The sequence below is a fragment of the Aedes aegypti genome, chromosome 2 (genome assembly GCF_002204515.2).
Source record: "Aedes aegypti strain LVP_AGWG chromosome 2, AaegL5.0 Primary Assembly, whole genome shotgun sequence".
In the NCBI taxonomy this organism is placed as follows: Eukaryota; Metazoa; Arthropoda; class Insecta; order Diptera; family Culicidae; genus Aedes; species Aedes aegypti.
Window position 1 is genome coordinate 335,487,433 of NC_035108.1, and position 15,464 is coordinate 335,502,896.

General features: G+C 40.2%; 1 protein-coding gene and 2 long non-coding RNA genes across 3 annotated transcripts in view; all 3 read left to right on the forward strand.

Annotated features, from left to right (window-relative positions):
- On the forward strand, positions 1-621 carry LOC110675834. The gene is made up of 2 exons (XR_002499834.1): positions 1-377; positions 445-621. It is a non-coding gene; the product is annotated as an uncharacterized LOC110675834 (long non-coding RNA).
- A 4,261-nt stretch (positions 622-4,882) lies between these two features.
- Positions 4,883-15,464, forward strand: part of LOC5577187 — a 53,889-nt gene continuing 43,307 nt past the window's right edge. The window contains exon 1 of the mRNA XM_021846014.1: positions 4,883-5,803. Within this exon, the coding sequence (XP_021701706.1) occupies positions 5,263-5,803 (541 nt within the window). The 5' untranslated portion in view covers positions 4,883-5,262. The remainder of the gene's footprint in view (positions 5,804-15,464) is intronic.
- On the forward strand, positions 6,267-6,885 carry LOC110676805. The gene is made up of 2 exons (XR_002500738.1): positions 6,267-6,641; positions 6,709-6,885. It is a non-coding gene; the product is annotated as an uncharacterized LOC110676805 (long non-coding RNA).

Sequence of the window (15,464 nt, forward strand, 5' to 3'; positions counted from 1 at the left end):
AACAAAAGCTCCTACCACTAATTGAATGATTTGTAATTCACATGGTTACAAATCTGCATATTACTCGTTTTGAATGATTTTTAAACAATATGATGCACCCATCGACTGCCGAACAAAAATCATCTAATTTTATGATGACTTTCAGTATACATCCGTATGACAATGTGCTGATAGTTGAATTTCAACAACACAAATGAGTAACATGCGGCTTATGAGGGATATTCATTTCTTCCATGCCCCAAATCAAAAATCATTCAATTATAGTCTAAAACTTCATTCAGATAGCAAATGACCCTTGACTTGAAATCATCCTTGTGAATCTAAACAAAAACATGACGGCAGCAGCGGAACTTAGCATTTCTTTTCGGATTTCGCAGGTAATTGCTAATTTTGATAGAAGCATTCGGAAGTATATTTACTTGTAATTTGTTAATTATTTTCAAGGTGACCAAGAACCGATAATCCTGGTTCGATCCAGGGACATTGGAGTGGATAATGTGGACACTTCCAGATTGCTTCAAACAGCTATATTGAAGGCGGCTCTTTAGTGCGTTAATTGTTAATTGATTTTTATATTGCCTATTATCATCAAAATAAATGATGACTTGTGGAAACCACCAATGGCTGATTACTTATTTTCAATTAGATTTCTTTTAAATCACGAAATAGAATGCAATGGGGTTTGTTTACATGTGTGTGTGATAATCATTCAATTTTAAACATATTTTACTTCAATATGAATCATTTTTCGACTGGATGATTTTCATACGATGCTATTTGTAAACAAATGATTTTGACAGCGATGAAAATCATCTTGTTTGTGTCTGAAAATAGGTATGGGGCTTAGATGAGGCAAACATCATTCAATTGATGGCGGAAGATTTCGTTCAGTGTTGTCTCTCCATACAGCGGGGCGGCGAAAGTAGTGGTTAGGTTGCGAAAGTTGAGAATCTTACTTTCGTCGTTTTGTAAATCCGGAAGTTAAACGTTTTAAAAGTGAAAAATCGAATTGGTTCAGAGCGCAACGTGTAGAATTTCGTCTGCGAAACACGTAAAATCGTTAAAGTAAGTTTGTATACTTTTTTGACTTGAGTCTGTTAGAATAAGTTTTCGAGAAATAGTGTTTTGTTTTGATTCGTGGTTAAGTCACTTTGTCTCTCCATACTGTGGGGCGACGAAAGTAGTGGTTAGGTTGCGAAAGTTGAAAATCTTACTTTCGTCGTTTTGTAAATCCGGAAATTAAACGTTCTAAAAGTGAAAAATCGAGTTGGTTCAGAGCAAAACGTGTAGAATTTCGTCGGCGAAACACGTAGGATCGATAAAGTAAGTTTGTATACTTTATTGACTTGAGTCTGTATGAATATGTTTTCGAGAAATGATCATGCGAAATATCACTTTGCACTCAACGTTCCCTGCGCAACTGTGTCCGGTGCCAATACCAACCCCACGTGAGTTACCAATCGGATAGCCGCTTATGTGGTCGGGATCGGATTCGTAAGTATTTTTACCAGATATACGATATTTTCATATTCTAATTATGTTTCTTTGTCTTCTATAGAACCTATCATCTTTTCATAAAGTAGACGACTCTTCCAAGCATCCAAAGCGAAAGGATGTCTGATGTTGCAGGTCAGGTAAAACGACGAGGTCATTTAAGGAGGACTAATGTTTTGGACTGGCACTGGATTACGGGACGAATGACCCTCGTGTTAAAGTCCCCCTCAGCAAATAACAACTACTAGCACTGGCAGAATCAATTATTGAAACCTAGCAACTATTCCGCTATTGGTGAGGAAACAGTGAAATAAAAGCGATAAAAATTTAATTTTAACTTTGCGTTTTATAATTTTTCATGAAGGAATAAGAACGTTTTAAAATATAATGTACAAACATAACAGCACAATAAAACATAGGGTGAAAGTACCATACCACACAGTAAATGAATGATTACACAAACATTATTAGTTTTATTGAGGCTTTATAGTTCAACAATTCCTCAACTGTTTGTGGTACAGTGAATCTAGCAAAAAATGGATAGTATTCCAATCATTTGGCAGATTGTCATCGACAACTTTTGTTTGAAAAAATCGGCGTTTTTTTATGGTTACATAACTTAACCGCCTATTCCCCACATTGTTATTTTCCCAATTACCATTCACCAAACTGTAAAAATCCTTTATGGTACAGTGCGTATATTGTTATTTTGGATGTGATATGAAACTGTTCAGTAATTGTCGCAAATAGTTGCGGATAGTTTCGGAAACAGTGACTATATTGTTCCAGTTTATGCGGGGAGGCACCGATACTACACACGAAATATGGCACAAAGTTATTTCGAACTGCAAGAAAACTCCAGCTTGCCAACGACAATCAAGGCAGACTTGATGAAAATCGCTAGTTTTTATTTGTTGTGTTCCTTCGATCGTTCTGGACAAACATGGAAAAAGGGCCAAAGTTTTCTATGCATTTCATTTTCGTTTTTATTCGAAAAAGTAAAATTATGCGTTTTCAATACTTTATATTCAATCAGAATAAAAGTTGCTATCGTGACATTACTTTTGAATAAGCATGAATAGCTTTTCAATCGATTTTTTGCCACATTTGATAAAATGCAGAAATATGTTTTAATCAATTACACGCTTTTATCATGTTTGTCCATTGTTTTAGATCTGGGCTCACAGTGACAGTTCGTGACAGCAGAATCTCGGCTCACCTTGACGTACATACATTTCGTATTGGTTTCTCCCTCCCAGGGAACAACGGAACAACCCCAGTGTTAAAACTAAAACCACAGACAAACAGACGTCACACTCTCATCATTGTCCATCGACAACCTTTTTAACGGTCGATTCAAAAATACGGTAGGTGGCAAATCCACCACCCGCAGCGCTCGCATCGTTTTTGTTCGCGTTTGACGTTTACACACTACCGCCATCTGTTGGCCCGTCGGCCAAACACACTAATTTTAGCATTGGGCGTACATGTCCTCGTGACTATGATTTGGATCGAGATTTGTTCTAAGTGTTACGTCTGTTTGTCTGTGCTAAAACCCCTGTGGTGTTTTTGTCGACTAAGCGAACGTCAAACATGATCTTAAGTGTCAAGGTTCATTTATGGACCCAATTTTTAAATTAAAGTTTAAACATGATATAGCCGTTATTTGGGCGGGAAAATTGCTAAAGTAGTTGCAGTAAGGTGCTCTTTCGTGTTATTGAATAAAATCAAGATTTCATTAAGAACTTTAGGACCCAATTGAATAAATTGAATTTATATTCCGATTTCAACACAAATCTGACTGATTTTCATAACTATTTTATATGTGTGAGTATTTTCGTGTAAGATAAACAAAATGCAGCGTACCTTTAGTAGCTGTCAAAATACGTTGATCTAGCCAGTTATCTTCTCTCTCTTTTAGGTGTAACCCATTGAAAATGTGGTGAACAATATTCGCGACTACGAAGATGTTTTCTTCTTTTTTTGTGAGAAAAACAAGGGAAGAGATACACGGTGAAATCAGACTACCCAAAAAATAAGTTCTTTTTAGTCAAATTTGGGTAAACTGCATTTATTTTTCACCCACGGTTGGATTGTTTTGCCTCTCTCGCAACAGCAATGTTGTCAAAAACAGAGAGAGACGCACCGACCCATCGTCGAAGTACAATGGAATAAGCCAAATTTGGGTTCTTTCGAGTTTACCTAACGTTAAGTTGTTTCAACCCATCACGGAGACTTCGATAGCTAACGCTGGGTAGATTTTTTTGCACTGAGTTGTTTGTGTTGCCGCTGTCGAATGGAAACAACATAATGGACCGATGCACGAGTTCACTAACTTGACGTTTGAGCGGTGCCGAATTCACTGGTTTCCATGGTCACGTAAATAACACAGCACCGCTAAAACGTCACAAAGTGAACCCGTGCATAGGTCCATAATGGACCTATGCACGCGTTCACTATTTGACGTTTTAGCGGTGCCGTGTTATTTACGTGACCATGGCAACGAGTGAATTCGGCACCGCTCAAACGTCAAATTAGTGAACTCGTGCATTGATCCATAGGTATATATCAGTTAACCCAGACAGTTCTTTACAAGGTTTTCCGTTAGTGCGAGCGCTTTGTGGAATGTTCTCTTGTTTCGTAGTCGGGAATTCACTTCGATTTTTTTTTCAGAATCAACAATCTGATAATTCTTGATTAGTTTTTCAAATCGACGTAAGTAACTTTTATACGGTTTTGAGATAATTAATTAGGAAAAATCACAATCTATCTTCTAAAACTGTTTTAAAATGAATCACTTTTTTAACATTTTTTTGCCGCGTACTTCGCTCAAATTTTGCATACACTCAGCTCACGTTCAAAAACTAGGTAGTTTCTATTATTTCCCACAAAAATAACTATAAGAAAATGATAAGCCGTTTCATTCAGTTACTTTCGACGTTTTTCTACCAGTGTAAAATCGGCTCAAGTAGTGTTTTGTTTTGATTCGTGGTTAAGTCACTTTGTCTCTCTATACAGCGGGGCGGCGAAAGTAGTGGTTAGGTTGCGAAAGTTGAAAATGTTACTTTCGTCGTTTTGTAAATCCGGAAATTAAACGTTCTAAAAGTGAAAAGTTGAGTTGGTACAGAGCGGTACGCCTGCTTAACACGTAGGATCGATTAAGTAAGTTTGTATACTTTTTTGACTTGAGTCTGTATGAATAAGTTTTCGAGAATTATTGGTCGTTGTGAATTGTTTCGCGACATTTCTCTGAGAGAGGAGTTCCATATTTACCTGGCCCTTTTCAAGTCCGCCATGTTGGAAAATGCTGATTTTGACAGCTCTCTTATGTTAGTGTGCGTGCCTCCCGGAAAGTTTTTCATGTTTAATTTTTCCACCGAAAAAATCGTGTTTATCTTCAGTGCGGAATGAGTGAGAATTTCGGCTTCTCAAAAAAATATTGCAATTTTGCGGAGAATTTATCCGGATTTCGTCATTTGCCATTAATGCCATCAATTTGTTAAATGGAGTGCTAAAGTCGCGGGTGCATCAGAACGTGGAGGTTTCTAATTAAAGTGGAAAACAAGCGCAAGAGAGGAAGTTGAAGAAACGAAGCTTTGTGCCCTAAGTGCAGGTGTAATTTTCCCGATCCTAATAAGAAGCGGCTGTCATGAGCCTTCTTCCAAAAGGCACGTCCCGTATTCTCAGCTGCTGACGAAATACTTCGGATCAAAATAAAAATGTTTGTTTGAAGAGTGTTTATAATTAGGCTGCAGAGCGTCACGAAAGATGTATTCCCAATACAGGGACAGTATATGGAACAAGATTCGGGCGAAGAACAGTGAAATGAACCGAAGCTTCAACCGGGAAAAGAATCATCCGGAAGATAGTATGAGTTCCGAGTGGGATTTGAGTCAGATTGAGCTGCAAGAGGAACGCAGTCCGGAGACTATTCCAACGATTGAGTTGGAAGACGATGATGAGGTAGATGTGGGAAGTGCCCCACAGAAGGTTCGTACTATCCCAATCCGGATTGAGCGATCCGTTTCGCCAACGGTGGTCACTTCCCCATCGCCGCCGACAATGCAGCACTATCGTGGATTACTACCGCCGCCGGGAATTATCAACCGGACACCTCCAGTGGGGCAGAGATCGCCGGTCGCCGTTTCACCTTCGCCGGCAGGGATCATACTGAATCGGGTCTATCACAAGAACCCGACCCCGCAGAAGGACAACTATTTCAGCTTCATGGATACGCCACCGTCGCTGGGAGCATTGCCAGCGTCGGTTATCTTCGGCGATCGGCCAGTTAGTACGGAACCAAAGATAGGTGAGTTGGCAATTGCAATATTTTGTTTTTGCATTATTAAGGGCCCTATTTTATAAGTCGAGTCGATCATAATGACTCGACTGGAGTCACTGTCGACCAAAAAATTCGTTCGACACGGCTCTGTCACTCGAGTTTATCGACAGTTCTCGATTACTTTTTCAAATCGACGTAAGTAACTTTCATATGGTTTTGAGAAAATTAATTCAGAAGAATCACAACCTGTCTTTTAAAACTGTTTTAAAATTAATCAACTTTTTAATTTTTTTTCGCCGTGTACATCGCTTAAATTTTGCATACATTAAGCTCGCGTTCAAAAACTAGGGAGTTCCTGTTATTTCCCACAAAAAAAAAATTACAAAATGATAAGCCGATTTATTCAGTTACTTTCGACGTTTTTCTACCAGTGTAAAATCGGCTCAAGTAGTGTTTTGTTTTGATTCGTGGTTAAGTCACTTTCACTGAACAAAAGCTCCTACCACTAATTGAATGATTTGTAATTCACATGGTTACAAATCTGCATATTACTCGTTTTGAATGATTTTTAAACAATATGATGCACCCATCGACTGCCGAACAAAAATCATCTAATTTTATGATGACTTTCAGTATACATCCGTATGACAATGTGCTGATAGTTGAATTTCAACAACACAAATGAGTAACATGCGGCTTATGAGGGATATTCATTTCTTCCATGCCCCAAATCAAAAATCATTCAATTATAGTCTAAAACTTCATTCAGATAGCAAATGACCCTTGACTTGAAATCATCCTTGTGAATCTAAACAAAAACATGACGGCAGCAGCGGAACTTAGCATTTCTTTTCGGATTTCGCAGGTAATTGCTAATTTTGATAGAAGCATTCGGAAGTATATTTACTTGTAATTTGTTAATTATTTTCAAGGTGACCAAGAACCGATAATCCTGGTTCGATCCAGGGACATTGGAGTGGATAATGTGGACACTTCCAGATTGCTTCAAACAGCTATATTGAAGGCGGCTCTTTAGTGCGTTAATTGTTAATTGATTTTTATATTGCCTATTATCATCAAAATAAATGATGACTTGTGGAAACCACCAATGGCTGATTACTTATTTTCAATTAGATTTCTTTTAAATCACGAAATAGAATGCAATGGGGTTTGTTTACATGTGTGTGTGATAATCATTCAATTTTAAACATATTTTACTTCAATATGAATCATTTTTCGACTGGATGATTTTCATACGATGCTATTTGTAAACAAATGATTTTGACAGCGATGAAAATCATCTTGTTTGTGTCTGAAAATAGGTATGGGGCTTAGATGAGGCAAACATCATTCAATTGATGGCGGAAGATTTCGTTCAGTGTTGTCTCTCCATACAGCGGGGCGGCGAAAGTAGTGGTTAGGTTGCGAAAGTTGAGAATCTTACTTTCGTCGTTTTGTAAATCCGGAAGTTAAACGTTTTAAAAGTGAAAAATCGAATTGGTTCAGAGCGCAACGTGTAGAATTTCGTCTGCGAAACACGTAAAATCGTTAAAGTAAGTTTGTATACTTTTTTGACTTGAGTCTGTTAGAATAAGTTTTCGAGAGTTGTCACTCTATGTGACTGTGGATATGGAAGTCGACGGGTGACATCTGAAATATACTTGGTTACTTTGATCGACACTCATTACAGACGAGTCACACGAATCTGCTCGATTTACAAAATAGACCCCTAAGTAATTTTGTTAGTTTCGACCTCAATATGTAGTCTCCTCAAAGTTTCCTTGGCTTGATAAAAAGTGTAAACTAACAAGTTATCGTAAGAATAAATAAACAAATTACAAATTGCAATTGTAATTTATTGGCAAAAGGTAACAAGGCGTCTCGTGAGAATTTCGATTACCTGTGCACTGATTTGCATAAACTGTTATTATCTACATGGGCGTAAATAGCCATCAGACTTGAGGGAGGCCACCGTCCTTTCTCATTAGAGATATTAAATCATTAGCACTGTCCACAACGTGGTTGATGTATTTCCGTTGATTAATGAAAAAATATCCTTCCTCGTCGCGCTCCACTTCAATGCCGAGGTAAAAACGGATGTCGCCCAAACTGTTGATCTCGAAGTTTTGCTCCAACACCTCTACAAGATTTTTGATCATCCGGTCATCTTCGCTTGCCACGATCAAATCATCGACGTAGACTAACACGTAGCACTTCTTGCCTTTCCTCGTCTTGCTGTATAGGCACGGATCAGCGTCGCACCGCTTGAATCTCTGCTGCTCCAATACCGCGTTCAGTTTTTGATTCCAGGCTCGCGCTGCTTGCTTCAATCCATATAAGCTACGCTTCAGCTTGCACACCTTGCGTTCGGTGCCTTTCACGATGAAACCTGGTGGTTGACGCATATAAATCTCCTCCTCAAGTTCGCCGTTTAGGAAGGCGGTCTTGACGTCGTATTGCTTCACTACCATGTTTCTTTTCGCAGCTACAGCCAGCAGCGTCCTGAAGGTCGTCTGTCTTACAACTGGAGCGAATACTTCGACGTAATCACATCCGAACTTTTGTGTAAAACCTTGAGCGACGAGTCGAGCTTTATGACGGACAACCGCACCATTTTCATCACGCTTCGATTTGAAAATCCATTTGCATCCGACGACTTTTCGTTCCGGTGGTGGATCGACTAGCTCCCAGGTCCCGTTCTTCATGAGCGCTGAATACTCCTCTTCCATCGCAACCTTCCAATGATCAGCCTTGTCACTGCTCAAAGCTTCAGCCGGTGTCAGGGGATCATCTGAAGTTCGCTTGGTGCCCAACTGCTTCTTACGCTTCTTTGCCACCAGGCTCTGCTGTGCCGTTCCCATCTCGGTATCGGTGTCCGCATTCGATTCAGAATCATAATTGGTAGACGGCTCTGAAAAGTTTGGGAAGAGTATTCCTTTGCCACGCATAATGAAGTCAGTCAACTTGCCTGGTATGGCGCGCTCCCTACCGCTTCGCCTCAACACCTGTGACATGGGTGGATTTGAAGTTGTGCGCGGTGGGAGCGCCGGGGAATTTGTCACGTCACCGGTGGCATCTGCAAAGTGTTCTTCGGCTTCGTCATCTTCAACTTCTTGAATCTCGTCATGGTTTGGTTCAGGGGGACGTAATGAGCCTTGTCCGTTGGCCTCTTCATTTTCGATTTCGGGATTTTCGCAACGAATTGGTTCAGCGGGCCGGGTTGCACCTTGTCCGTTGGTCACTTCGATGAGGTCTAACTTCACATATACAGGCCCTACGTCGACGCTGACTTGACCTACATCAACCGGTGAGTTCTTGTTGATTCTGCCTTCATCCAGGAAATTCACATCACGGCTCTTGATAATCATCCGCGACCTCTTGTTATACAGTCTATAGCCTTTCGAATCTTCCTCGTAACCAACCAGTATGCATTCTTCCGCTTTTCTATCCCACTTCTGTCGCTTCTGCCGGGGAACATGTGCCATGACGGTTGTACCGAAAATCCTCAAATGCGCCAGATCCGGTTTCCTATTTGACCACATTTCTTCCGGTGTCATGTTATGTCCTTTTGTCGGAGAAAGGCTCAGTAAGTAGACCGACGTTGCCACCGCTTCTCACCAGAATCGCTTCGGAAGATTTGCTTCGAATAACATACACCTTGCCCGTTCAACGATTGATCTGTTCGACCGCTCAGCCAGACCGTTTTGTTCCGGAGTATAGTCAACGGTTGTTTGGTGCTTGATACCATGCTTCTTCAACAGCTCTTGAAATTTCCGGTTCGTAAACTCCTTCCCGTTATTCGAACGAATCACCATCAGCTTGCGACCCGTTTGTCGTTCCGCCAGACTATGGTATTCTTGAAACGCCTCGACGACCTCCTCAGCCGACTTCGTCTTCAAAAAATATACGTAGATTCTTCGGGTTTTGTCATCAGTGAAGGTAATGAAGAAACGGTTGCCGCCGATTGACGCCTCCTTCATAGGTCCACAGATATCCGTATGAACAGTTTCTAAGACCTCCTTCGCTCGATGTCCTTGCTTGTTGAACGGTAATCTTGATTGCTTCCCTAGAGCACAAATCTTGCACGCCTCGAACATCTTCTCTTCAAACGATATTCCGGTGACTAAATCCTTCCGGAGTTGCTTGAGACCATTCAGATGTAGATGTCCCATTCTTCTATGCCACAGCTCCAGATTTGTCATTTCGGAACATGCGAGGACCGTCGATGCACCGGCTTGGTTGAACTTGAACAATCCATTCTTCCGAGATCCGGTAGCGAAAATTTCTCCAGCAGCGTTAACCACTCGGGGCCATCCTTTTTGAAAATCACCTCGTTACCGTTTTCAACTATCTGACTTACGGACAACAAATTCGTTGAGAGTTCGGGAATCAATTGAACGTTGCGCACATCTATTTCCGGTTCTTCTGGACAGCATTCGGTTTTCAACCTCATGTCACCGACCGCTTGCAACTGCATGGTACCTTTGTTCGCTGCAACTACGGTTTCACTTCCAGGCCGCAAATTGTTCAATAGCTTCCGGTTCTTGGTCAGGTGTGTGGTTGCTCCTGAGTCAAAATACCACTCATCTCCAGCGTCTTCGATTGTTGAGAGCACGGTGCAGAAAGCATTTCCCCGCTTCTCACCTTGACGAAATTTGCTTGAACAATTCTTCGCAATGTGTCCGAATTTGTAGCAGCAACGACATTTCGATTCTTTCGATGAAGACTGTTCTCCGGGCTGTTTTCCACCTTGATACTGTTGATGCTTTTGATAGTTCTTCGTCGCGTACGCCGAACTGATCGATGGTTCTTCCATCTCTTGGAGTAATTTAGTCTTGATCAGGTCTCCTTTAATCGCTACGCCGGAACTTCAGATCGCCATCACCATCGGTTTGTACTCTGGAGGAAGGCCAGCAAGTAGTAAGGCTCCTGCCCACTCTTCGCTCACGTTGAATCCGATTCCTCGCAACTGGTGTGACGTTGAAACGATCCGGTTGACGTAGTCGACCATTGACGAACAGTTCACCAATCGGGTATTGATCAACTTACTCAGCAGCCCTACTTTCCGTTCAGTTCCTGAATCTTCAAAAGCATTTTCCAGACACGTCCAAGCTTCGCGGGCAGACTTCGCTTCTTGAACATGGACGTAATTTACAGGTTCGAGCAGCAAAATAAGCTTCGCTTTCGCTCTTCTGTCCTTCTTCGCATCCACCTCCGGCAACGCTCCAGCGGCACCCGGTGTACACACCAAATTTTTGATCAATCTTTCAGCAATTTCGTTTGCTGAAACCCATCCAGCAATACACTATTTTACTGACGTACAGCATTTCTGATTTTTTTTACTGGAATTCAGCAATCTAACTTGCTGGATACTTGTCATCACCATTATTTTTACTGGTTTTCAGTAATTCATATGGCACTTGATTGATAACCAGCAATCCATTTGAAATTCTGCTGTAAACCAGTAAACATAATTACTGAACTCGTATCAGCATTTTTTATTGCCGAGAGTCAGCAAACAGTTTTATCTGTCAACCGATAAATTCAAAACAAGAAACATTTTCTCCCACTCGTTTCACTTACCATATCTTCATGGAGCTTAAAAAATGTTTACCCGCATATTTATGTACAGTTTTCGAAGCTTCGTATTTGGTAAGTACTAAATATTCAGTGTTATATTGATTGTTTGATAAACATTAAAAAGTTTATTTCTAGGTGGTGACAATGCCGTTAAGGTAGACGGTGCTTTGCCTCTCCACCAAAGTGCAAAATATGGTGTTTATTTTTATGTAAAAATAAATGATTTTTCGGATTTTCTATTGTTTTTATGGTATCGTTAACAAATATCACCTGAAAATATTCATTAACCGGGAGCTGGCGACCCGAAATTGCTGGAAAACAGCAAGGAATCCCACGAGAATTGAAAATAACCAAGTGCTGATTAATCAGCAAATTGAAATTTACATTGCTGAATGGTCAGTAAACTAGCTGTCATTTGGATGAGAATTTGCATTGCTGATCAGATCAGCAAATTTTATTTTGCTGGATCGATTGCTGAATTTACAGCACAAAAAAAATCAGCAAAAAATTGCTGGTTTACAGCAATAAAAATTTGGTGTGTAGGCTTGACTACGTCCCATAGCTCTTACAGTTCGAACAGTGACTGTACTGCAAATTTCCAGGTCGTCCAGTTTTCCCTTCCTTGCAGATGCTGTATTGCAGGCAGACTTGATACGCTGAAGCTCGTAGGGTTCGCTCAAACTCCATCTCCGTTTCCGCCGCTACCAGAACTTCCGGGGTTTACCGTTTCGTTAGGCATTTGTTCGTGATTTTGCTATTCTTCTGTTGTAATCCAAATAAGGCCCATAACCTGGTCGTCAGTGGATCGGCTTACTCCAACAATAACCACTATAATTTCAACTAATGTCCTCACTGAATCTCAAAATATCAAACATTTGTAGTGTTTGTAGTGTTTGGTCGCTTTGGTCGCATCAAAAATTTAATCGCAGTGAAATTTACAATTTTAATTCATATTCTGAACACTTAAGGCTTACATTAACTTTAATTGTATATAATGAGTATTAATCAGCTGGTATCAGGTATCAGGTATCAGAAATCCGGCTCCAAAGGCACGTGCCACCAGTTGGGAGATTTGTACTTTCGCCATATTTGAGCCTATTTCATCATCTACACGATGGGAGAGGAAAGGGAAGGGAAGAATGGGAGGAAATAGGAGTGGGGTCCCTTGAAGAGGGAAGATCACATAAGCGAAATGAGAACATGTAGCTGCATACCACAATGGGTTCGAACAGCGCCCTAAAAAGGGCACTGCAAAACGCATGAGCGTAAAGATAGCCTATAGCTCATTACCACAGCGGGTTAATAATAACAGAATGTCCTGAAGATTCAGGCTTCTGAATTCAGTTTCACTTAATAAGTGTTTACCAAGTAATTGCAATCGCATTTGCGAAAAAACTGGACAGTTACATATCAGATGATACGAAGTTCCATAATCGGAGTCACAACTATCACACACAAATAATTCAGCACGCTGAATATTTGCCATGTGATAGTTGAGTCGGCAGTGGCCTGTCAACGCTCTGACCAAGAGACTGCAATTCTGCTTTGACAGATTTGTTAAATACTTCACCACTCTTGGAGATGGCTCAGTAATGTAAAATTTTGTTTGACGACATGACTCCAAACTATTCCAATATTGCTTGTGCTGAGTTGCCGCCCAAGAATTTATCTGAAGCTTCACCCAGCACTTCGGTATTGGAATAGCCAGCTTAGAGCCAATGAAGTCATGCAATGCTCTATCGTGAGATAGCTCATCAGCTAATTCATTTCCAGCGATGGAAGAATGGCCAGGTACCCATACAAGCTTTACAGAGTTGACTGAATTCAGTTCCTCAATTTGAGTTCGACATGCGATAACAAGCTTCGACCTTGAGTTGGCTGAAGCAAGAGCGTTCATAGCAGCCTGACTATCTGAACAGAAGTATATGACTTTACCCATTACGCGCTGTTGAAGTGCTGATTGCACTCCACACATAAGAGCAAATATTTCCGCCTGAAAAACGGTGCAGTTGCTACCAAGTGAGTAAAACTGACTTAGCCTTAGCTCACGAGAATATACACCTGCACCAGCTCTACCTTCAAGAAGCATCAGTGTAACAATTTTAATTATGATACAACCTTCTACAATATTTTTAGCTATGGTATCAAGTAGTGTTTTTAACATTCTGGGTCCAATTGAACGTTAGCAACAATTTTCCTGAACCAAACAGGGGATGATGTTCTGTTTCTCATATGTTTGAGCTGAAAATCTCATATTAACTTCAATTCAATTGCGCCAGCTCATGGAACGAGCAAATGAGCTGAAACTTTCAGGAAGTCTTCCTTTAACCTTAAGGAATAATCCCGTGAAATTATACAACTTTATTTTTCGCCCATACTGAGATGGGTCAGTCTAGTGTAACATACTATATTGTTTGATATACTTCTTTCCAAATAGCCAAACGTCCACTCTTCCCGTGAAGGGAATTGTGTGGTAAATGTCCTGTAAGAAAAGTGACAAGCAATTGATCACTTGGAGCAAGGACCATTTTGTCCCAATTGGGTCCTAAAATTTTTAATGAAATCTTGTTTTTATTTAATGACACACAAGAGCATGTTACTGCAACTATTTTAGCAATTTTTCCCGCTCAAATAACGGCTACATCATATTTAAACTTTGCTTTAAAAATTAGGTCCATAAATGAAACTTGACACTTTTGATCATGTTTGACGTTCGCTTAATCGAAAAAAACACCACAGGGCTTTTAGTTTTAACACTGGGGTTGTTCCTTTCTGACATTTCGGAAGGGACACGGAAAGCAAAATACACCCAAAATTTGAGTTTAAGCCAAGGAGTGTGACAAAATTTAAAAAAATGTTTTTTGGACTTAAACAAAAGAAAAACATTAAAAAATTGAGTAAACATGTGTTTTTGGCCTAAACTTAAGCGTTTGGCACTAAAATTGGGACAGGCCTTTAGGACCCTATTCACCAAAATTGGAACAACGAAGTGTGTGTAGATCTACGACTCACTGGATTATTCTCCAGTAGATGCAGTACCCATAAACGGTAAGAGCATGTTTGAGATGTATGTGTAGTGGCACAACGTCTAAAAGAGCCTCGTAGAGAACGCACCAGACATCGCCATCAGGCGCATCCTTTGGAGATGGCCCAATTTTGATTGGATTGTTCGTACTGCGCCCTTTTGCACAAGACATCCATATGCCAATATTGGTCGAACAACTGTTGTTTAAATCCATTTGATATGCTTGGGTTTGAGGTCCTAAGTTTTACCAAAGGTTCGCCGGCATTGACCGAAATCCATGCTAGTTTTTTTGACTTTGAAATCAATGTGATATGTCCAAGAAAGTTTGCAATCTAGAACGCCTCCGACATACTTTACCTGATCAGTTACATTAATCTCAGTGTCAAAAAGACGTAAAGGTCGAATTCCATCGCGGTTTCGTCTTTCCGTAAAAAGAACAATAGATGTTTTATTCGGGTTAACCGAAAGGCCATATTGGCTACACCAACTCTCGACTATCTGAAGAGCACTTTGCATCAGGTTTAAAAATAAATGAGGACTTACGCATTTTTGGCCAAATCTCACCCCCAACGACGGTACTTCGGCACATTCGTTTTCAAATTTCTTTAAATTCGAAAAGTAAATAATATCACCGTGAAGTGAACTATTCGCTGACACGCTGAATGGATTAATATGGTTGTGGTCTGTAAAGGTTGCTGCTCTTGAACGCTCTATCATCAAGTTATTACCGAGAAAATGAATGGTAACATTGATAAAAAAATTCCGATTGCGATGTTCCACGACATTTTTTTTTTTGGTTTATGAATATTGTTCGATTGGCTCATTCGAATCAAACGAAAGCCACCGCTTGAGTTTTTCGCTGGGAAATTCTAGGGAACACTTCTGTAATCCTCAAAAAGCTGTTTCTGATCATTTTGGTTCAAATCAAGGCACATTTTATTCCACAATTACGGATGTCCGGGTTTTGAAGCAGCCGATAATCATACTGGTATTTAACTATAAATAACGTAATTTTATCGCGTTTATCAAGTAAATGTCACTCATGTTTGAAGAAAATACACTATTCACTTTTTATAGATACGA